This window comes from Rhinolophus sinicus, chromosome 17 (assembly GCF_057876585.1).
Source record: "Rhinolophus sinicus isolate RSI-liver-muscle chromosome 17, RSI-T2T, whole genome shotgun sequence".
NCBI lineage: Eukaryota > Metazoa > Chordata > Mammalia > Chiroptera > Rhinolophidae > Rhinolophus > Rhinolophus sinicus.
In genome coordinates, this window is record NC_142517.1 from 209,611,097 (window position 1) to 209,635,943 (window position 24,847).

A 24,847-nucleotide genomic window follows, 5' to 3' on the forward strand; every position below is an offset into this window, starting at 1 on the left:
ACTTGAAACCTCCTCCTTCCCCGTCAAAATTGTGACTCTGATTGCCATGGTTTTTACCCTACCAATTAATTGTAAAGGAACGGAAATTTTACCATATTGAGTTTCTCACCATGGAACACAGTTCTTTCCCAATTTATTCAAATTGGTTTATATCCGTCAGTAGAGTTTAACACGGTTCTTCATTTTGCTCCTTTATCTGTCTCGTTAATTCATTCTGTTTATATTTCTTGGTGAATTGTGAGGCTAATCTTTGGGGGGTTGGGGGGGTTGTATATTATATCATCTAATTGGTAAGAAATAAGAAAACTGCTAATTTGTGTATCTTCTAAGTCCAGGCATCTTGCTGAGCTCTTGTTAGTTGTAATAGCTGTTTGGATATTTCTCTTGATTTTCTAGTATACAGTCATAACGCAGCCCGTATTTCAAATATTATAATGCCGAACTGTGTGCCAACGTTGACTTTGTTTCTACCAACCAATGTAAGGATTTGGGTATCTTCCTGCTTTGCTTCCTGTGTCCTTCGCTTATCGTTATTGAGTCTGCTGTGTGCCCAGGCCCGATTAGTGCTCTGGAGATGGGGGGGGGGGGGGGGCAGTACAACACCCTCCCTCCAGGGGCCTCACACCCCAGCACAGGTGAAGAAGTCAGAAGATAAATACACAAATAAGACCATTGAAGCTGGGATAAGTGCTAACAGGACCAAGGACGCAATTGGATAGAAAATTACTGGTGGGAGAGGGTCTTATGTTATTTCTGGTGGGGCGGGCGGAGGGTTGGTTTGCCAGTATTGGAATGTTGACTGCCTTCCATACAATAATAAAATGTTGGGAATCTGATGCTCTTAATGTCGTATTTGGCCTTGGGTGAGGAGAAGAAAACACACTGTCCGAGTAGGAACTGAATCTCTACGCTATTGTGCGACCTTACATGCTGATGACCAAGCCCAGGTCTCACTTTGGGGGGGGGGGGGGGATGCAGTTTAACTAGAGCGGGAGCGCTGCCGTGAAGATGGGGCTGTTCTAAGCTCCTTTGGGCGGCTGTGGCGTGCAAGCTGAGGGACACGGTCACGCAGAGCTGGCCAGTGGCGCCCCCTCCTGGGAGGGCGGGGCCTCCTGATGGACGTGCCGGTGCCCGAATGAGAAGGGAGTAGATGGGGAGGCCCAGACCTCTGCACAACCGCAGACAAAAATAAGTGACCAGCAAGGAAAGGCGGCTCCGACCATGAGGGGTGTGACTACAGTGCACCAGCCTGCCCTGCCTATGGAGCCCACACGGTCGGGCTTAACCAGAACCCACCAGTCAACTTGTGCCCCACAGCTGCTCTGCTCCAAGGCAGCAGAGAAAACCCCTTCCTCTGCCTGATGAGCCCACACGCCCCTTTTCATAGGGATGGACGGACAGCCAACACATTTGTGGAAAATGACAGTACAAATGGGAAGGGACAAGGTGAGCAAAATGACAGCGGATCCTGGGAGAATGATACTTTGGGGAAAGAATTTAAGAGGAAATTCTAACTAGTATCATCAGAAAGTTACTGTAGCCATAAAATGAGACAAACAAAAGATTGTATGAAAAACATGGGGAGTTTTAAAAACCCAAAGAGTTATTGGAAATTCAAGAAAAAAGTTTGCAAAAAAAATGTCATAGAAAAAATACTATAAAGAACACAGCTAAAGACACTGTTGGTAATCAAAGATATAACAGAAGAAAATATGCTGGAGGTGGTGAGGGACATGCCAGCGTCTTCCCATCTGAAAGGTCAGGGATCGAGATGGGGAGAGAAGAAGCGCTGTCAACATGGAGAAAGTCCTACACAGCAGCCAAGATAGGAGAAGAGCAAGGTCGCCTCCCAGGGAAGAGAATTCTGATGGACTGTGGACCCTCGAGAACAACACCCCGCGCTTAAAGATAAGAGAAGAATTCCCTTCTAAGGGCAAATAATTTTGAACCCAGAAGCCGATGCCAAGCCAAATTATTATCAATTAAGTGTGAAGGGAGGGAAAAAATGACCATCTTAGATAACACATAGAGAGCTATAAATTTCCCTCTCAATGGCTTTTTGAAAAAATGCCTTCAGCATCTACTCCAGCAAAAAAAGAAAACAGAAGAAAGAGAAAGAGAAAAAGAAGAGTCCAAAAGATATTATTGCAGCCTGTTTAATTCCCCCTTCCTCCAAGGTCGCACTCTCGGGGTACCCATGGCGTAGTCTGTCATTTCCATTGCTTTAGCTTGGAACTTACAGTGCCTTAAATTGCCATTCTCTGGGGAATCTATCAGAAGTCACATTTTAGAAAATCTACCCAACTGTAATTTCAGGGTTGCTTCCGGAGAAGACAGTCAAATGTCCAAAGGTATTTTCTGACACGAGTTTTTGTCAGGCTGCTTTGGTAAAATTATATCCACATATGATGGAAGGCAGAGTTGTATTAGCTCTGACAATCATGTTGACATTTAAGTAGAGAGCAGGAAAACATAATTGCAACAGTAGGGGCTTGGGACCCAGAAACACTCCATCGAACCCGCCCTCCCCCATCTTAGGGCCTTGTGCAGGTGTCTGTCGCTAAACCTCAGCTTCTCATCTTTAGAATGGAACAATGATTCCCACGTCTATTCTTACGAGGACAACACGCTACCTGCCTTTCCCAGGCCTGGCCCAAGGTGAGTCTTCAGAATTGTACCAGGGATGGAATCCAGCACAGTTGTGCTCATCACTGACGAAGGAAACGAACAGGGGAGAGAAGTTATGTGTTTGAATTAATATGTTAAATGCCATCCAGTGTTTCCGTAGCCTTTGAGTAGACGTAATGGATTAGATTTAACAAGCCCGTGCCCCCAACAGACAGTGTTCCCCGCCTGATGGCAGCCAGCCGGCAGGCGGGAGGGAGAGAGGGGTGCTCTCCGGGACTTCGCAGGATTTCCACAGAGTACGCTGTCCCATCATCCCTATTCTGGCTTTCTTCTTAACTCCTGATTGTGACATTTTGTTCTGAGATGACAGATATCTTCTTGTCCCTAAAGTGTGTCTTTGTTGGGTTTTTGCAACTGTGAATATGTTTGTATCCTAACCAGATTGATGCTTAGACCTTTGTCACAGGAAACCTTTCCTCCTCCTCTACCTCCCCTCACTTCAGGCCCCGGGTGGTTTCAAAATATTAAAGCCCTCGGAGGGTTGAGGCTGCTTTTCCGGGGGTGGGGGGGCGGGGATCTCAGTGTGTTTTGAGTATTGAACTGCCGTTGACATCTAAAGTCTCAACCATGCTGTTTCCCTCTACACTTCAGTAATCAGGACATCCAGCAAACCCATAAAAAACCAAACTAATAGCATGAATATTCAGTGACCTAGAATACTAATTATTGTCATGAATATTAATGTGATCGGACTCGCTTTTTCCTCTCGTCTTTCTCTCCCGTCCTCTTTCTCCCTCTCTCCCTCTCTCTTTTTTTCCACTTAGCCGGCTCTAAAGATGGGTCATAATGAGAGCATTTAAGAGGGAGCGCGCTCTCCGCCGTGACAGGGACGGGGTAATAAGGAGAGCCTGATTAACGCCGTGCACTTGGGGGAGAGATGAGAGGCTTCACGTGGGCCTGTTCGGGGGAGGCAATGAGACACCGGCGGCTCTGTTGCTGCTCCCGGAGATTAATGAGGCCTAAGAGTGCATTAGGAACAGTGACAAAGGTTTCATCTAATGGGCTCAGTCATTTTTCCTTTGAGTGACAGACGCACAGAAGTAATTGGCTGTGCAGAATGGCAGCTCATTGGCGGTACTTAAGGATACATTATCCCCGTTGTGTGGCCCGCAGAGGCTGTTTATCAAAACTGCTCACACTGCAGACGCCGAGTCGCTGAGCTGCTGTTACAGTGGTAATAGCTATTAAAAAAAACAACGCCACGTCAAAACTACATCCGTTGTCTCACAGAAGCAAAGTTTTTCTTTGTTTAGTTTCAAATGGTCTAGAAAACATTTTAATAACTCCGGAGTCTGTTCCGTGTGCCAAATGAGCTGTGCGTGTCCCCATGTGTCCCCTCCCAGTTTGTCACGTCGCACACCACGCGCTGGAACCTCCGAACCTGGGGTCTCACCCCCTGTCTGCCCTTGTCACCCGTTCATTTCCCACACTTGGGGCTTTGTTTATAACACTGAATCTGCTGAGGTGTCCATGGGCCACACTTGCTAGACTCTTCTCTAGAACTTGGGGAACACTTGCAAGGGAAGCCTTCTTAGTTGAGAATTATTTTGCTGAAAGGTTATCCAAAAATCAGTACCATGTGATGATACCTGCTTCCACAAACTGAGTTTTACTGGAGTAGGTTGAGACGGCTATTTAATAATTTATTATTTTTAGGGGGTAAAAATAAACGATTTATGGGGTTTCTCTTAGACTAAAATTTCAGGAAGTTAGCTACATCTGAAATTAAGACAGAGAGTTGTGGTATCATCAGCTTTTATGAGAAACACATTCTTCTTGTTAGTTATTTCTGTTTATACATTTCTCCCACTGAGATTCTGGCAAATTTCTGTTACATTGTTTCCATCATTAAATTGTAAGCTCTTTGAGGCATAGACCATTATTTCTCTTCCTTTGTCATCCTCTCCTAGTTTTGTGACCTAGCAATTATTTTTTCATTAAGTAAATATTACTGAGTGTCACCCATTATATGAGATGTAAGTGATAAATACTGAGAAGTATTGTTTACTTTCTTTCGGATAACAGTGCCCTCATTGTAGCATTCTGTGGTCAAGATTATTGGGGTTACAGTTTGAGTATAAATCAGGATCATACTTTCCAGTTTAAGGAAACCTTCAGTTATGTGAACTCTAACTGGGAGTGTTCTTTTCTGTAAAAACAGATGAAAACAGCTTGATCCTTAATGATTTTAGTTAAAAACATTAGAGGGATGGCAGAGTACATCTCTGTGGGAATAGAGAGCCCTATACGTAAATAAAAATTTGCTTTAGACACTTTTTTCTTCCCCCTCTCAAAAATGTGTGTTTGGTGAAGAAATAGTGTTTCAATTGTTGACATGATGCTTTCCAGCCCAGCAAAAGCAGCATAATAGTCAGCGTGGGAAGGGCTGTGGGAGAGGAAGGTGCTGAGATGGTCTCTGTGAATTGTCCCAGCAGCCTTCAGGGAGGCAGCTGACGGCTGGCCTGGGCCTTGGTGGAGCCGGGGCCTCGGGAAAGAGCCTCCTGTGCTAGAGGCAAGTGTGTGATTGGCCTGCGTGCTACCTTCTCATTCCCACATTGGCAGGGGAGAGGTTTTCAGTGTACTACGCTAGTCATGGCATTTTGCCGTCTCCAAGCCTTGTGGCCTGTTGTTTTGCAGTTAACCTCTCTGACAGAGAACGTACGACTTTCTAGAATACTTCTAATGAGAGGCAAAACCCAAAGATATCCTGACCTACGAACAAGCAGCCCACCTACACGTCATCAAGGTTCTGACCACGGGTGTTCCTTGGGTCGCTTGCTCCCTACGTGGTTTCTCTATTCGCTTCCAAGACAGTTTTGAAGGGAGAAAACGAAGCTGACATGAGTGCTTCTGAGGGTAGAGCCTGTGACCACCTGGGCCTCTTCCCTGAAAAGGATTAGAAAATTCAGTGGTAGCCAGAGAAATCTCCCCTCCAAACAGTGCTGTCAAATCAAAGTGAATTTTGTGCAAAGCATTTGTCCCATAATTGCATTTGTCACATAAAGGAGAAAGCATATTTTAAAGATGGAACTGTTATGCTTGGCAAAAGAAGAAAATGAACAATTGAATTAAATGGTTGGGGGTATACTGCCAAATAAGAACCTAGACGACAGTATATGGGCATCTTGGACTTAGGTTTTATAAAACATTATCACTGAATGCTATAACCACATTTTATTACTTAAAAGAAAATGCTCAGTGTTATCCATGCTCCTTTTGTGTTGTGTTGCCGTACCTTATTATTACCATATTGTGTATGAATTCATTCATGTAACCCCTACTAAGAAATGGATTGTAGCTAAGGAAGCATTACGTAGCCATTGCATTAAGTGAGCGTAAGTAAACATCACGGTCTCTCCAGTCACCTGAGAATCTGTAGGCAAGTGTCCTCTACACAGATAAAAATGGGCAAGGTGAGAAGTGCGAGCATCGTCCTGCAGTGATGAGTGTTGTGTGTAGCCAGAAAAAGCAGATTCTGTCTTTGGAATAAATACTCAAACTTATTTCTAAACACAATCACTTAAATGAGAACTTACCTTCTGATGTGCTTCGTAGTTTCATCTTGAATTATACCAAACACCAAAGCGCATCCATCCCCAAGGTGGACCAGTAGCCAGTGATGGGGTGTAGGTGGGGGCTCTGGCCCTCGCTCACCTCGCCGCACATCACGTCGTCCTTCATCCCTTTGCTTGCATGGTGTCCCAAGCACAGGATTTCCTTTCTTTGTCTCTGGCCTTTTATCAGCTGTAGCTCTGACAGTGTGGGCACAGCTGGTCGTCATGCCTTAGGAATTCTGGAAAGCTGAGTGGTAAGAGTGTCACTGAGGTGTCCCTCTGCTGAGCACTGCACTGTCCATGGCTTCAGAAAGTGCCATCGAGAGAATGAGTGTTCGGCTCATGCAAAGGGACAGTGGCTACAACACTAAAACACAGATACGAGGCAAACAACATGAGCAGCTGATGCATGAAGAGACAGAACAGGAGAGAAACATAAGTGAAATACTCAGACTTTTTAGGTTATAAAGTCAAACAAAATTAGCAACAGTACCATTTTACGCTTTTACTAAAAACATAAACTCTCGAGAAAAGAAAAACCCACTATTGGTACAATTAGTAACTAACACCTGCAGAAGCTTTGCAGTTTACAAAGTATTTTATGTAATTTAAGCCATACGGGCATATTATTATCATTATTATCATCAACATTTGTTACCATTATTATATCCGTTTTACAAATGATGGAGTGAATTGTTTTCAAGATGCCCAGGTTCCATGTTCTTTTAGCCCTCTGGTCATTAAGAAAACTAATTGGAAACACATATATAATGAGTCAGAAAGATGTTAATGCTGTTTGACCCAGTAATAACTCTTCCGGGATTTTATCCCGAGAAAAACATCTAACAGTAGATGTCCTTTGCAGTATTGTTTATATTAGTGAGAAACGAGAAACAACTGAATCTATCCAAAAGTAGAAAAAACTGTAATAATAGAGATTATCTACATTAAATTAGTAAGATGTCATATATTTTAAATTATAGTGAAGATTGTGGGACAACATGGAAAATGGAGGGAAGTCATAGTAAAGGAGTATAATCTAAAATTACATCTTTTCTATGGTCATAACTAAGAACAATTTATGCCGTGTTTAATATAGAGATGGTCTGTTAGGTGGGATTTTTGTAGATCGCTAACTTACATTATGTTTATATCTTTATAATTTTGCAAGAGAACCTCTAAGAAATTTATATGGCAAAACAGACTCCCATTTTTTCCCTCGGCATCATAATTAGAATAGGGAGAAAATAACAGCGAACTGTCCAGTTCCAGGATTTTAATTCTGAACACAATGTTGTATTTAGCAGTAATTACATTTAACATCACACTGGGTCTGGACTCGGTACATTCTGTTTTTCCTCTGGTAAACATGCTGTGGAAAATATCTAACAAAAAACTCATAGTCGTCTGAGGAAGACAAGATTTTTATCTCAACTAGACATGTCGAATGGCACACTTTTACGCAACAGGTGTCACATCATGCAGAGGCCTTGACATCTGTATTTTTATTTAAAAAAGGTACTGAATGTGTCCTGGGACCAAATCCTCTCGGCCTGAAACTCTGGTTGTGAAACAATAGGCCGATTTCCAATGCAGTGAGGCGAAGGGGCCCTGCTCACAGGTACTTAAATCATCGTATCTCACTTTTTATGGCAGTGTTGTGAATTGTATGCTTTTGGGGGTTACAGTTAGAGGACGGAACAGATGGTGAAGGCCCAGTTTGAAGAGACCTGGCCATTGGGAAGGCTCCCAGCATCCAGTCCTGATACCAGCAAACCTGCTTTTCCCAGGAGCACTGCAGGTGTCCTCACACTCTGAGCTTTCATAACTGGGTTGGAGATGCATAGGGATAGAGTGGACCCTCAAAAGCAGTCTAGTATGTTTCTAAGGGCGAGGCCTCCGAGGGGAAGAGCTATCACTCCCATTCCTGTAATCACGATTTCTTTTTTTTTTTTTTTTTTTTTTTTTACGATTTCTTAAGTTATAAAGCTCCACAATAGGAGTGAATGTTTCTTATCAACTCACTTGCTTACAGAGTCCTGTTTGGGTTTTTCTCTCCCACTCTAAGGACATGACACTTCAGTATCACTTATCACCGAGAGTGGCTGCTTTTCAGGCAATTGAACCAACAAGTCAAATGCCGAGGATCGTTTTCCTCTGTAAAGCCTTCGGGAAGGTCAAGTCTTGTTTGTACGGCCCAAACTCAGGAAGTGCAGCGGGCACAGTTTTGTATCTTAAAAGAAACGATTGTTGATGAATCTTTATTTGAATGCAGTGAAAAGCCTATTTCAGAGTATATTTTTAAAAATCAGAACAGGCTATTTTTAATATAATAAGCCTATAGCTTAAAAGAGGAATTGTGTCTTTGATGTCATTTGGGGGATGAAAACATTCTTGCTCAATAGAAAACCAGCATCTTTTTCATGCGTTTGAGATCAGTTCAGGCAACATACTGATGTTCATTCGAAGAAAAATGCCGTATTCACTTTGAAATGCAAATTGTTTAAAGAAAAAGAGCTTAGGGTGGAGGTAAGTACCTTTTCAAATCAACTCTGACACTCTAGGGCTGTAAGTAGAGCTGAAATGATTCTTGGCGAAGAATCTGGTGCTTCTGACACAGGGAAGCGTGCACCTGTCAGGGCGCCCAGTGAGCACACGTGCCAGGGAGATGGCACAGGCTCCGGGGAGTAGCGTGCCAATGGAGCCGCCCCCGCTAACCAGGCCGGCAGCCCCCAGTCCCTCGGGGGGGTCTATTTTTTATTTTATTTTTATTTTTAGTTTCAGGTGTACAAAACAATGCAATAGACATTTCACCCCTCACAAAGTAATAACTCCCCTCCCCCCATCTGTTACCCCTCTGGCATCGGATGTATCTATTACAATTGCATTGACTCTGTTCCATATGCTGTACTCTATATCCCAGTGGGGTCTTTGAGGAAACACTTTTGCTGAGTTCAGAATGGGCCAGGAAGTCGACTATGTATTTCACGGTCATGCAGATATTTGGGGGGGAAATACTGAGACGGTGCCAAAGCGGTGCTGTTATTACCTGCTTCCGATGGACACCAGTGTTCCTTGCTGTGGAGGTCTGGCCACTCTTTGGGACCTGCTGAAACTGTCTCCTGCCTCACCCGACTCTGTCACTCGGACTTCCTGACCTGACGTCTGCATTCACAAACCATTCAGACGACCTTGGGTGGGAGGGGGTAAAGAATTATTGATACAATGTACACATAGAAAGTGCAAAATCCTAAGTTATAGCTGAGTGTACAGGCGACCCGCACAGATCGAGCAGCAGGTGGCCAGCAGCCCAGGAAGCGCCACCCTGTGGGCACCACCCTGTCGCCCACCTGCGCCCACACCACACACACACACACACACACGCCCGCGTGCGGTCACCGTGTGATTTCTCACCACATCGGTCCGTGGGGTTGGTTTTGACCTGTTGGATGGGATCAGGACAGTTGGTGTCTTGCTTGTCTCCTTTGGCTCCACGTCATCTGTGATATTCGTCTTCTTGTGGCTCGTGTTGGCGGTTCTTCCGTTCTTACTGGTGTGTAATGTCCCATCGTGTGGATAGACCACGTGGTACCCCTGGGGGTGGACATTCCTGCCATCTCCAGTTGGGGCTATTCTGCAGATGCCGCCATGAACATTCTTGCACATGTCCCTTGGTGGGTGTGTTCATGCGCACGCGTGTGTGTGTGTATGTGTGTATATGTGTGTGTGTGTGTGTGTGTGTGTGTGTGTGTGTGTGTGTGTGTGATTTCAGTTTGGAGGATAAGAGAAAACAAGGAATCTTGAAAGAAAGAGAAAAAAACATATGGGCTGTTCTGTGAAGGCCTCACATTGGGTGAGTCAGTTAGAATAGCTTTTGGGGTTGTCCTGGGATGTCATGTCCTCGGAACTCCAAGCTGAGCAAACCCCAGTCTTTTATAATGGGACTCGAGCAAGCCTGCCCAACCTTTGCCCTAGACAGGGATGTCGTGATCCCAGACAGCAAGCCAACCTGCCCTCCTCTGAAGGAAGTCTGTTCCTGAAAAGACCATCGTAACAAAAGGGTGCGGCGTCCGTGCCAGCAGACATGAAGAAGCACTTGCCCCGTGGAGCTGTTGTCAGCAGCGGGTGGGGTATTCTGGCAGGTCAGGGAGCGTGGGAGCCGGGCATGAGGACGATGAGGGGAAGGAGAGCATGGGAAGTACCCCCGTCCCACCCTCAAGGAGTCCACAGCACAGCCCACCCCGGGGAGGCGTGTGTGCCGTTGGCTTCCCCGTCAGACCTCACGTCTGTCTGTTGAGCCTGGCTTAGCGCTTGCTGTTAGAACCAGCTGGTGGACCTGCCGCCTCTGCTCCAGGAGAGAAGACGTTCCAACCTGGCTTTTAGAATCTCTTCCCTCTAGGAAAAGACAGACATGCCTGCAAAGAAAGGGATTGATTTCCAGCTATGTGCTGAGAGTCCTTCGCCCCTGGACCAGACCCCCCCCATCTTCTCAGCCACACTAACCGATACGTGTGTAGGTGCTCACCTACTGGGGAAGGAAACAGGAGTCTCTCTCCTGGGCCTCACTAGGGCCATGGGTCAGGTCGTGCCGGGGCTTCTCTCCAACCATGTGCCCCTTGCTTGGCTCAGGGCGTGCACACGCCCTGCCCTGAGTGTTTGGGGTTGTAACTCCAGTCCTACTGGTGTTTGGGGTTGTAACTCCAGTCCGACTGGCTGTCTTGTACTTAGGATTCTAATGGCGGGATAGCCAGAGCTCAGGGCTTTTCTTGAACACACTTGTAATTAATCAGGTACAGGTGTCAATTTGATTTAACTAATTAATGTAGTGGCCCCAGAGCTTTATTTCTTTATTGACTGTCGGTGGCCATCTGGGTTTCAGGTCCCATTCGTCCCTGCCAGCTGCGGAGAGAGAAGCCGAGCCCAGGCAGGCTGCTCCGAGCGGCTTGAGGACCGATGGCATTTAGAACTGCGTTTAGCCACCACTTGCGTCCCACGTGGTCTTGACCTTAAGGTCCTCAGCTCTTAGGAAATCAGACAAGTCATGGGCTCCTTTCACAAAGGAGAACTCCAGATTCTCAGCCTTGGTTAATTACTTGTTAATGAATTACCATTCAAGGAATGAATTACCATTCAAGGAAAGAGTAGCCCTGGAGTACTTTGAGAGAGAATAAAGTGATTTTAAATTTGCTTGGAGGGGTTTTCAAAAGGGACAACTCCCTGTGTGCTCACGTATAGGGCAGATATTACTGGATGCATCCATATTTTAAAAAATGAAAAAACTGGAGGGAGGGACAGTGTTACTTAACCAGTTAATTAGTGACCTTCATTCAGGAACAGAAATGAAACTACGTGTTAGCCTTTGCTGGGGTGTGTGTAAAACTAAGCATCAGGAATGATGACATAAAATACTGTCATTAGATTTTAAGTCTGTCTAGTTATTTAAAATATTCACGAAATATTTGGGAGTAGTTGGTTTCTTTGACTGATGCATTGACTCAAGTATATAGAAATGCCTCCAAGTGTGACCACTGGCCCAGGACTGTCCACCGTGGAGTGACATGCTTCACGGGCCCCACCAAGCCAACACGGTGTTATGGCCCGGCCCACAGACCACCGGTTTGCCTGGAAGTTAATGCTTGTGTCTTTGCATTTACAGTGAGAGGCAAAATCTGTTTATGGATCTGCAAACTGTATATTTAAGGCAGAAACAATATTTCTTCCCCTTCACAATTTTGTTGTTTGTTTTCAGTTCAGTAAGCGTATTTCTGTATCATCCCAGAAAATGTTATTGTTTCTTTATGTCCCAGTTAGTTAGTCTTTTATTATTTGATCTTCAGGAAAGTTTTAACTGAAATTCAAATAAAGTGAATGAGTAAATAAAAAAGATTTACTCTCCCAAGAGAAAATCAGAAATATTTTACTTCTGAAATGTGTTACTTCCATGCATATTTTTGGAGATTTCGTAATTCACATTAACCAAAGACCAGGAACCCGGCGGGTGGGTAATGAGTGAAGTGTGGTGGGCAGGAGGGCAGTGTGTATCTTGGATTTCGCCGTGCAGGCTACAGTCCTACAGGCAGGTTCGGAGGTAGACAGATGGTCCCTGACGTACGATGGTTTGACTGACAATTTTTCGACTTTAAGACCATCCCAAAATGATCCACTTTCAGTACAAATTGTACAGTTGACCCTTGAACAACATGGGTTTGACCTGCATGCATCCACTTACATGTAGATTTTTTTCAATAAATACAGTAAATGGATTTTATCTTCCTTATGACTCAATAACCTTTTCTGTCGCTTACTTTAAGAATACAGTATATAATAATACGACATACAAAGTGTGTGTTAATCGACTGTTTATGTTATCGATAAGGCTTCCAATTGACAGCGGGCTATTACTAGTTAAGTTTTGGGGGGAGTCAAAAGTTATATGCAGGTTTTCGACTGCATGGGGGTCGGCGTCTCCAGCCCTCGCATTGTTCAAGGGTCAACTGTACTTGGAATTTGAACTTGAATCTTTTCCCAGGCTAGTGACCTGTGGGCCAGCCAGTAGTCTGATGTCACATGACGCTGTGCAGCTTCAGTGAGATGATTTTGCCCAAGTGTAGGCTGATGTGTTTCAGGGGCAAGGGGAAGCTTGATGTTCAGTAGGTGAGGTGATTAAATGCGTTTTTGACTTATAATATTTTCTATTTACGATGAATTTATCGGGACATAACCCCATTGGAAGTCGGGGAACATCTGTAGTCAGCACAAATACAGGCCCATAGCTGCCCGATATTGTCATTTTTCAAGTGATGCCAGAAACCGCAGATTCTTTAGATGAACTCGCCCAAATTAATTCTACTTTTCAAGAGAGGTCATTATCCACTAAGTAAAAACGCATCTATGAGCTCAACCCGGACTCCCGGACACACGTCTCTGGATCTGTTTAAAAATTATACTTTCATAAATCTGTATCCGTATGCACACGCTCATTTGGCCAGAATTGAATCATGTCGTTTCTCTTTAGTGCAACAGTTGGGAATTGAGCGTGGTTGGGATCAGAAGACCATCATGAGCCGAAGAGCCCTAAGGTCGCCTTTCTGAAGGATTCTGCACAGCTGTTTGGGGTCGGGGATGCATTCTGCAATCAGACGCCAGAGCATGCAGCCTGGGCTGGCGTTTCTGCACCCCAGAGATCCCACTGTGCTTCCTTGGGGACCCCCTGAGGAGCCAACCCCAGAGCTGCTCAGTGGCATGTTAACGTGTGGACTTGGGCTTGGAATGTCACGTGACAGACAAACCACCAGAAGTCTGAAAACCAGTGGACCAGCCACAGATGCCCGCTCAGCAGCGCCACCTGATATTGCACTGGCGTGTACAGTAGGGAGGCTGATTTCCTTTTCCTGCGGTGGATGTTTGGCCTTGGCACGCGGAACTTGTCAACTTAAGACCACTTGAACACGTCACGGGGTCCTTAGCCAGGGTTCAGGGTGCCAGGGCTGTCCTGTGTGCGTGTGGACACTGGTTTCCCGGTGTTGCCTCAGGCAGTCTGGGATAGACACGCTAAGATAACGCTCTGCCTTTGAAGGGACAGACGTCAGGTTTGTAGACTGGTCATCCTCTGAGAGCCACCCCCCGGAGAGAACGGACAAGGGGCGTGGCACAGTGGGCCCCAGCGTCGTCTGGCATCGTCCATTCAACCACAGACAGTGAATTTATTTTTGTTTCTTGAGGCGTTTTGGCCTTGTGTGCCTAAGCTGGTATAAAATGAGGTTTTGTGGGCAGATTTCCACACTTAATGACTTGCCAGAGGTCTGAATGGGCACTGTCGGCAGGAAAGATTCGTCTCCTTGACGTTTCACTCTATGGCAGGTGTCCCCTGGGCAGTGTCGACTTGGGGCGTGGCTTAGCAGTGGGTCACAGCTTCGTGTATCTTCTCGTTGTTTTCCCTTGGTCTCTAGCCTTTCGTTTTCCTTTCATCCACCCTGAACATGTTAGCAGCCCTAGATCCTCTGTCGGCCAGGGGTTCACGTGATGGAATCGGGGGCGGGGCCTGGGAGCCCCAGGCGGGCGTGTGGGGCGGAGCCGCGTCCCCAAATCAGCTCTGATTGGTGGGTGTGGCGGATCAGGGTCCCCCCTGGGAAGAGGCCCAGGCTGACACCCTTTCGGAAGGATTTCTTTCCAAAACAATTTAGAACTTAATTGGTTCTAAACTAAAACCATGGGAGGAAAGTTAAAAAAAGAAAACCTAATACGTTTGAAGCGCTGCGTGTAGATCTATCGAACTAATTCACTGGCAGCAAGGTATGTTCGGTTGAGCTTTAGACAAATGCACGTAATTATGTTTTTGAGTCTAAAATTGGTGTGACCAGATAATAATTCATTTTGATGTTAAGCAACTGATTCAAATCATTAAGTGTACCGTGGGATCATTTTTTATCACAGTCCATGCGCTCCCTGAAATTGCTGAGGTTATGTTTCCTCCGCGTAGTCTTTTCAAGGTTAAGGGTAAACTTACCTGGTTTAAGAGCCTGCGTTTCTTCCGATGCCGTGTCTAGGAACTGTGATTTGTGTTGATCGTAAAGTACATCTTCACCGTGGAAATAGCCCTCTGGCCCCAGGCAGTTGACTCCCCACCGAGGCCCACCTCCCTGTCCGTCGATGCGCTGACACCGAGCTGGCTTTTCCCAAAAGTGGGTCAGTGTCTTTGCCGCTGCTCCGTCCAGAGATGGCCTGATGCTGCGGGTGCTTTTTGCGGATTGTTTGTGTGCGCTCACCCGAAGCTGCGTCGTGCTGGCTCTGGGGTCTGCGTCCGCGGTGGTGTTCACGTGACTTGTTTATTCCTAGGGAATGTCACTAGTGCGTCTGGGTCTCAGATGGCGAGCGGCGTCAGCCTGGGCTCCTTCGGCAGCCGACCGGACGGCATGCAGCAGCGGTCCTACTCAGTCTCCAGTGCGGACCAGTGGAGTGACGCTACGGTCATTGCAAACTCGGCCATCAGCAGTGGTAAGAGAGGCGCGGCCCCACGGATCCGCGGCCACCTCAGGGTCCTGTCGTAGGCCAGGGGCTGGTCACAGCGCCCCCGAGCTCGGCCCCACGGTGCGGGCAGCACCGGGGAGCGGCCCTGCGCACCTCACCTTTCCTCTGTGGAGCGGTGTGTCCTCCATGGGCTGTGTCGCCCACGTCAGCTCATTTGTTCCTCTTTGGTGCAGGGAGGAGTCGCTGCCCATCCCCACCTGACAGATTGGAAAAGTGAGGCCACAGACAGGACAAGGACGGACAGACTCAGGGTCACGTGACGGGGAAGCGGCAGGGCTGAGAGATGACGGCAGGTTTTATTCCCCTGATCGCACTTCCTACCCGCGGTGGCTTCCCTCCCCCTATTAGTGCTCATTTTATGCTGTTTGGGGGTTTTCCATCAAAGGAAAATGCATAATTCTTTCTCCTTATCCATTTTCCAAGGTTCCTGGCACATCCTCTAAATTTTGGGTGGTCTCACACCCCCATTTTCTTGACAAGTGGGGGCGGCCCCTTGGGAAGCACACGTGGCACACCAGAAACTGTTGACATACATGTGAAAACATGAATTATGCAGCGTCGGGGCTACCCGGCTCCCCGCAACATGCTTTGCCTGTGGCATTTTGTCTGTGGCCTGTTCACCGGTATTTAAAGGAATTCCCACTGTTGTCATCTATCAGACAGGGTTTTAGAGTAATTTTAGCATAATTTGTTCTAATTAAAAGATTCAGCGTCAGGTCTTCCCTGTAGACCCACCAGCTGCTGCTCAGGACGTTTGCGTTGGGTAAACACCATCCGTATTTCTGGTACTGCGCGGTCCTCCGGTCCTCCAGCAAACACTGCCACGCGGAGGCCTTAAAGAAAGGCAGCCCCAAACCGCAGGAGGGGGAGACGTTGAGGCCATAGCAGCACGGGTCTGGGGAGGCTGGTGGCTCGGAGCACATGAGGATGGTGCCCAGCACGCTCCAGCTCCAGGACGCCTTCCTCATTCAGAAGATGCTCCGGTAGACAGCGAAGGTCTGCCTGCTTCGTCTTCAGGGACGCGTCAAGGCTTTCCACCTTTCATCTGAAATCATGACGATACTGTGAGAAGCCCAGTGAAGGGAGTTCTACGTCACTGGAAATGAACCACCCACCGCTGACTCCCTTGTGATGGGACATACGCGCATTCACAGCCATGGCCGGCCCCAGAGGCCCCATGGTGGGCCTTCTCATCCCTCATTCAGAGGCCCCCACCTGCCTCCCAGGAGGCCTTGGGCAGGTAACCTTACCTCCCTGAGCCTCTGTGTTCTTACCTGTTCAATGGGTGTGTTCTTCCCTCCTTTGGGTAGTCGCTAGGTGTGTAGCACTACACCTGTTCTGTGTCTTCCGTACTGAATATCTACTATTTTTACCATAGTTACTTTCTTTAGGAGCAAGCAGTTAACGCATTTCATTATCGCATTATCAAATACTTTGAAATGCATTGATTTTTCCATTAGTATCAGTATTGCTAGCCGATTGGGTTTGTTCTGTCACCGCCTTGCTGTGAAGATGTGTGAGGGTGGGAGGAACCCAAGCTGGCCTTCCCAGAGCCTGGTGCACGCCCCGCCTGGGCCCTGCCTTGTCAGACAGTGACCTTCTAAAGCCTTCCTCCTCTGAGACTTGCTGTGTTAGAGGGTTAGTCTTTAGGTTTGTTCCTCATGTGCTGTAGGAATTATAGTTGGGGAGGAAGAAGGAGGTTAGAAGAAAAAATTCCTGAAAGAAACCATCACCCTCAATCTTTGCCTTCCCTACACTCACGATATTTTTATAGAGAAGGCTTTGGAATCAGCATATGAATCTACAATCCCTCTCTACTGACTTCCCTTCTGAACAGTTAAGTCTTTGGTAATGGTTCGCTAGCTAGCTTTCCCTCTACTTCGTAGCTCTTGGTGTCCGGTTATGCGTGTGTGGTTATACATGTACAAGGTAGGCGTCGCCACAACACCAGATTCTAAAAAGACGTGACTTCCAGACCCTCGCTTTGGTTGGACATGTCTTCCCACAGTTGTTTGCATTAGTCTACACCCCCATTTCTATGAAGTACCTGTGCGAGACACGTCGCCTATGTACGAATGCCGATTTTGAATGTCCAAAGTGATCTCTCGTCCATGAATGCCCTCGGCCAGCCGTTCTTCATTCATATAGCATGTTTGTCACAGCTTTGAACCCTGAACACAGGAGAAAAGAAACACAGGTCTGTGCCCCAGTATAAGCCTGCTGTGGGATCTGGATGGAGAACTTTAGAGAAAGCCAGGATGAAATTGTGCGGGTAGCTGAAGGAGTGATGGAGTTAATCAAGGCAAACTTCCCAGAAAGACTCAAACTTGAGCGATGCTTAAAGAACCAGATGGACTTTTTCTGTGCAAAACCGCAGGAGGAGGTTATTATAAGCATTGAGGCAATTTGGACAAAGACTTGGAGAGGAGGTGAGGGAAAATGGGAGCACCGAGGAGCTACAGTTAAGTGAAAGGTGTTCGTTGGAGTGCCGTAAAATAAGAGCTGCAGAGAAGGAATGAGTATGAGGCCAAAATTGCAAAATTAATTAGCATCATATTATAAAACATACAGCTGACATTTTAAATAGCAAAATCAAGAATCACTGCAAAATGTTACCCAGAAGTATGATTCCTACAGTTTTTCGGGATTCTTCCTTCATGGCTATATTTTACAAGGATTGATGGAAGGTCATACACAAGATATTGTTGGAAAGGAAAGCAGTCGTAGTAACAATAGTAAGCTAACATTGGTTGAGGACTTCCTGTGGATTATGTCATTTGATCCTCAGGGAGTAGGCACTGTTATTGGTTCCATTTTACAGATGGGCAGACTGGTACATAGGATTCAATATCACTTGTCCAAAGCCACATGCTGATAAGGCCGGGGATAAAGCTCAGGTGGCCTGATTCCGGCCTTAGGTCTTCTTAGGTGCTTCTCAAGGTGTGCCGCCCGTATGGCCGCAACAGCACCTCCTGGGACCTGGCTAGAAATGCAGATTCTTAAGTGCCATCCCAGAGCCACTGAATCTAAAACAGCAGGGGGCCCAGGGACCCGTGTGGTAACAAGCCCCTCCATGGAATGACGCTGCCTGCTGAAGTCTGCAACCACCCCTCTTCATCCGGTGCACGGACCAAGCAGTGTCTGACAGCCCGTGGAAGTGAGCAGGGCCCCAGGCTCCACCAAGACTTACTGGCTCAGAGCTGCATGTTCCCAAGATCCCCGGGCGACTCAGTGTTGAGAAGTCCTCTCTGCCTGCGGTGAGGGTAGCATCCTGGCCACCATCCCTGCCACCACCCCTGATTTGTCACGTAGCCAGACCAGAGCCCTTTTTAATGACCATCAGGGCACAGGATCTGTCGAACGACTTCAAGAAAACACATTTATGAGTGGATTTCAGGACTTGGACTCAGGCACCAGCACTCCCGTCTGTACTTGGAAGACAACCACAAAAGAAACCAATAGGGTTAGGAGCTTTCTGCTATGCTTTTCCTTTTTTGGGTGCAGTTGGTACAAACCCCACCCTCTTTTTTTCTTTTTTCTTTTTTTGTCATTTTTATCCTTTTCCCCTGAGTCTCCAGTGTGGATGTGGAAGTCATAAAAAGCTGACACTGTGCTAGCAGCAGGGATGGGAGAAGCTAGGCAGCGTTTGAATTCAAATGCCCGTGTATGGGTGAATATGCCTTCCCATTGTCACATGCCTTTATTGTAAAACATAATAATAATAACAACATTGGGATTCCATTTTTCTCTGCCCCCTTGTCCACACTAAATTAAGACTTTGGCTCCAGAGAACTTTTCAAAGTCTTCCCCTCTAGACATACAGGTACCGTGGGGGTTTCTGTCTTTTAAGCATGTGTGAGCAACTCCTAATTAGATAGATCACTTTGTAGTGTGCAAAACTACAAAACAGGAGGTTCTCGTTAAATTAACGGGGGAAGAAAGGAACCCATTCTGTGCAGTGCAGTGCCCCACTGCTTTATGACTATTACTGTTGTGAGGTTTTACATTTAAGTACCTGAGCTTTAAAATGAAATGTCTACTATAATTTGGCGTTGCTAACATGAGACCCGCATCTGGCCTCAGAGAAAATCCAGACAGCTCCGTTCAGGGTTTCAAATGGCCGTCTGCCGGCCTGCAGGCAGCGCAGAGGGTTGGTCCCTCTTCGACTGAGGCACCATGTGCAGCTCAGCGTAATTTTTTAAATGCAGAGACATATTCGTCTTGGGCTTCTGCATGGAAAAAGGCTGTTCCCGTAGTGCATGAAAAATTAATTTTTTTACATTTTTTCTCACTTTCCTAAGTGTTTGACAGAAGTAATTTTTGCAGCAAGAGAGAATAAAAACTGGTGGCTGTAAATTCCTGTCCTGGAACCCCTTGTGTAGATTCTTTATGGACCTGGAATTGATCTACATGTCAGAGCCTGTTGTGGTTTAAACTGTTTATCACCTCGATGGCAGCGGTGAGCTCGTGAACACCAACTTATAATCCTGGCTGAAAGAAATTGGTGTTTGCAGTCAATGAAGGGGCAGCTTAGCGTTATTGATAGATTCAGAACAATTATCTCTGCAGCAACCATTGGCTGAGGGTTTTCTTGAATCTTGTTGGGAGGCTGTGAATTTTTTTTTTTTTCTATCAATGAATCATTTTTTCTATAGGTGTTTCTCTAGAAGTCCTAGCCAAGAGTTAGCCTTGCTGTAGGTAGGAGGGGACCCCAGGGGGTCATCTGTAGCACACTTGCTTGTCATATCTCACTCCAAGGCCGAGTGCGTTTTTAGACACATCACACCTGGGCCGACGGCCGCAGCACAGGCCAGAGACCCCACACATCTGTCTGCATGTGTCGCCGAGCGTCTCAGCAAGCCGTGCGGGCCATCTCCTGTCTCCCGTCTCCCGAGAGCGCCAGCCTTGGCCCCACGGCCTCAACTGTTGCTGTTGCCATGACAGCCACGTTCCCCGCCCCTTGACTGTCAGGTTGTTCCGCGGGCTCCACCCCGTCCCCGATTGCTTCATTCCAGCTGTTAATCTCTGTTGCACTGACTGGCCATCACCGTCAATATTGCAGTGCTTGAGATGGCTCTCGAGCATGTCACTTCAACCCGCCTCCAGCAGGCCACCGTCCAGCCTTGTCAGCCCCGAGTATAAAACTACATCCATCTTTTGCTCCTCTGTGTAGAAGGAGCGTGTGCACACATTTCCTTCTAACCGTTTCATTGCGTGTCTTCCTGTCAGAGTCTGTGGTTGGCAGGCCGTGGAGCGTGAGTCCGGAGCGTCTGAGTTGTTCCTGACTTTTATGTATTATTTCCCATGATGGACATTTTTTTGGTGTGGCTGTTGTAATGACAGAGGTTAGAAAGACAACTTTCAGCTTTGGTGCTTCTTTTTGTTTCTCGTTCCCCGTAGAGCCGGCTCCAGCAGGGTCAGAACCCAGCATTTGAGGGTACAGAGCTCGTGCTTCAACGGTGGGTTCCTGGGTTGTTTACTGGCGGTTGGTCAATTCTGATTTTCACACTTGGAGCTCTTTTGTCTCCTCTTGGAGAATATGCTGACAATTTTAGTATGTGACCAGCAGGTGGTGGTAGTGTGACACTGTCTCACCTGGAGGCTTCCTCTGTAGGGGGTTTAAGGAGGAGGAAACATGGACTGCTCTGTTTCCCGTCTGTTTCCCGAGCTTGACGTCTCACTGCCGTTTCCGGAGACTCATTCTCCCTGTTTGACAACTGAGGTTCTAAAAGGTGGAGAAACTTACAACCACACCCGTAACAAGTAGCCAGAATTCAAACCAGGTCTTTCTGATTCCAAAGCTTATAGTTTTTCCCTCTGCTGCTTTATTTTCCACAGGAGAAATGAATACGATTGAAACATTGTGTCATAAAATTTGTTTCTTTTTCTAAAGCTTGCTTTTTAAGTCAATATAATTAGCTGCACATTTCCCCTTCTCTCACTTTCCTGAACTTTCTCTTTATCATTGGTTCCTCCCAAATCTTGGCTGGCATTCAAAGGCCGTTTGCTGGGGTTTGTCATCAACCTTCAGCGTAGCTCAGAAGGGCCCGTGGGCTCTCATCTCTCAGAGCTGGGCGGGCACTCCCTGTCTCAGGCGCCCGTCTGCTCCCCTCGCCAGCTAGTCGCCTAATTAAAGGGATGACCCGGCTGGCTTCCCTGCTCGGAGCTGCTTCCTTTCTCCGTGCCGCCAGGAGAAAGCAGGCACTTCCTAGGGTGACTGGCCACAGGGGGTAAAGGTATGTTTTCTTCCTCCCAGCCAGAACTTTGTACTTTGTACTTTGTCTCCTTAGTCGCTTCCGATCCGCTATTTCTAGCAGCAGGAGCTGGCCAGGCGAGATGCTGCCCCCGCATCAGAATGGGGAGCTGTGGATTTCATGCCTGGAGGCCAGCGGTTCTCATTTCGCCTGGCAAAAGTCTAGACATCCTTTTAAACGGAAGGTTGAGAGGGATACTGTTGCCAGTTGCTATAGCACCTGGGTCAGGTCCCGCAGGCCCTGTGGCCTCAGTATCTTCATCGAGACCAGTGGTTCTGAACTGGGGGTGCTGGTGTCCCCCAGGGGACATGTGGTGATGTCTAGAGACATTTGGGGTCGTGACATGGAGTGGCTGGCTACTGGAATCTAATGGGTAGAAGCCAGAAATGCTAGTAAGTAATCTGCAGTGCACAGGGCAGCCCCCCACAGCAAAACGATCCAGCCCCAAATGTCAGGAACGCCGAGATCGAGAAACCGGGAGTGAGGTGACAAAAGCTTCGGCTCTGTGGTCCCTTCCAGCCTCTGTTACTGTATTCTACCATGAATTCGTATCCTTCCCGAAGAAATGGAAGCCTGTCACCTCTCTGGAGAGGGTCCCTGCAGCCAACCCATGGTGGAGCCTTGCGCACAGTGAGACTTTCAACTCAGCTTCTCAGACCATCCCCCCAGGCGGAAGACGGGGACATGGTGGGCTCAACGGCAGTCCTGCGCTACTGCCGATTGCGATGTTACGTGGCATCCATCAGATGCTCGCTGCTCCGGACACAAGGACCCAGCAGGATGAGGACAGGTGTGGTCCCCTTTTCAGACGAAGACACGGTTACATGAACACCGCAGGCCGGCCGCCGTGGCTAGACTCCATCTCAAGCTGTGTTTTAAGGTCCCTGTGCCATTCTCGTAACCGCCACACTTGCTGTCCCCAAGACCCCTGCGTGAGGGCGGCGGCCCCACATCGCAGGCGGGATGGCTGTGGCTGTCAGGCGGGTCTGCCTGCTGCCTGTGCGAGGTCGTGTGGATGACACACATTCACAGGCATCATCGTGACACCCTCCAGATGTAGAGGCCACACAGTGGGTTAAGCTGACAAAGTGAAACTTAGAGATAAATATCGTGAATTCAGTGTCAGCAAACCAGTGGGACGAATATAGAACGGACTGCCGAGCTTGGTGGGCAGAGCGGGTGCAGCTGGTCTGCCAAAGTGGGGGAGAAACTCCCTCACCCTGAGCGGCGAGAGGCCCCTTGTCTCCCAAACCACACCTGCGGGGTTCTTCTGTGGGGCCATGTTTCCAGAATGATTTTGGCAAATTGGGAAGTGTCCAAAGCAGTAGGTGGGGAGGAAGAGAAGGATCCGAAATCCACTTCATATGGGGAGGGACTGAAGGACGAGGGGTGGGCCCCTGGGCAGGGTTCTCAAACCGGGGTGCACGTCTTACTCTCGAGCGTTCTTAGGGCCGGGGACTGGGGATGTGCTTCATACGGGGGTTGGGGGTTGGACTAGACTGTTCTCTGGAGTCTCTGATGTGCAGCCAGGGTTCAGATCCACTGTCCTGGGGCGGGGGGGGGGGGGGGGGCGGTGATCACGGGGAAGGAATGTGAGCCCTATGCTGTTTCTATCCAGAGACTTGAACTGGGAACTCCGGGTTCACGTTTCCAGAAGTACAGTTTGACACAAGGGAGCATAAAGTAATATGCTGCCATGTAGTGTTTCTAAGTGGCTATTTCAGATGTTTTCCTCTGGCATCTTCTACTGTCTCCGGCACCTGAGGACCCTCCGTGCTTCACCAGTAAAACAGGGCAGGGATTCACTCATCTCCCCACCCCAACCCCCACCCAGAGCTACAGCATCTGATCTCTTCCTGCGCGTACAAGGGACAAGGTGTCCCTGCCCTTGTGAAAGGTCATCCCTTTCTCATTGGACCCATCACCTCGTTTCCAGAGGGCTCTGCTTCTCCGGTTACCTGTCTCCTTCCTGCCCCGTCAGTCTCCCCGGCGGCCGGGTCACTCCTGCAGCAAACAGACCTGCCCTGCATTGCTCCTCCTGCCCCATGGCCTCTGCCGCTGCTGCCATCCTGTCTCAGCTTTCCTGCTTCCCACGCTTTCCCAGACAGCTGTCTGTCCTCACCGTCTCCTGCTGCTCACCGGCCACTTGCTCTCTGACCCATCCCGCCCTCTCCGCCCAGTACTGAGAGAGCCCCGCTGTCATCCAGGTGACCAGACGCCCACCTGTCAGTCCGGGCTCCTTGCCTCCCTTCGGCATTGGCTGCTGAGCAGTGGCGAGCCCACTGAGCACTGCCTCCTGCTTCGCCTCTCTCTCTTGTTAGCTCTTCTGCCGACATGTTCTCTGGGTTCCCTGCTGTCCTCTGGCTGCTGCTCAGTCACCTGCCTCCACTGTGAGTCAGGATGCTCAGGACTCGACCTTTTCTCCCTGGGCATCTGCTGCGCACGAGAGACTCCCGAGTTCATACGCCAGCCTGACCACTCTCTCCCCCATTGAACTTGGGAGGCTGTTGACCAGCTCACGCTCAGTATATTCAAAGTGGAACTCCAGATTTCATTCTGAAAGTCCGTGTTCTCCCCAGCCTTTCCACCATCTCATCCTCCCAGTAGCTCAGGCCACAGACACAGTTGCCTAAGTGTTCTCTCCACCTCACCTCGCAGAAGCAGCACGTGGGGTTGGTTCTCTCCCCGTGACTTCCCAGCATCCCTGCTGGGCTGCCCACTCCCTCCCTGGCCTCCGTGTCCAGCTGGTGCCACAATTGTGCCTCTGACTCTTGCTTCCCTAAAACGCGCCAGCCTCATCCTTAAAAAAACAAAGATGCATCGGATTGCCAGTCCACCCACACGGCATTCCAGTGGCTTCTCCCTGCACGTGAATTGTATTCCTGGTATTTTACCTCTGGCCGACAAGACCCAGCCATCCTGGCCCCTGAGGCTTGTTTGGTCTCCCAGCCCCTCGTCCAGTCTCCCTCCCCTTGGCTCCAGTTCTGGTGAGTCGTCCACGTCCCTCGGGGCTCAGCTCCTGTGTGTCCACATCGTCCCAGATGGCCTGTCCGCTTCCCCTCTGACCCCTTCCCAAGACATCCTGACCTGCGTGCTTTGATTGAGATCTGGCTTGTTTGCCTCCTACCCAATCAGAAGTGGTCACCCCGCCACCTCTCGGTCCCATTACCGTGTTGTTTTGCCTGAAGTTATCCTGCCTTGTTTTCTTGTGGGCCTTTACCAGAACACCCCCAAAGAGGAATGGGCCACGTGGTGACAGGGTGGCACGGTGGCTTTGCAAAATGAGCCCCAAGGCCCCTGCCAGTTTTACGTGATAAAATTCTT

At 48.2% G+C, this 24,847-nt stretch overlaps 1 protein-coding gene across 12 annotated transcripts in view; it reads left to right on the forward strand.

The window, feature by feature from the left end:
* The window catches only part of AGAP1 (ArfGAP with GTPase domain, ankyrin repeat and PH domain 1), a 511,591-nt gene that overhangs the window by 339,285 nt on the left and 147,459 nt on the right, over positions 1-24,847 (forward strand). For 8 of the 12 annotated variants that reach the window (XM_074315523.2, XM_074315532.2, XM_074315453.2 and 5 more), the window contains one exon: positions 15,078-15,236. The exons of the other annotated variants lie outside the window; for them this stretch is intronic. In XM_074315523.2, coding sequence (XP_074171624.1) covers positions 15,078-15,236 — 159 coding nt within the window. The remainder of the gene's footprint in view (positions 1-15,077; positions 15,237-24,847) is intronic. 12 annotated transcript variants of the gene reach the window in all.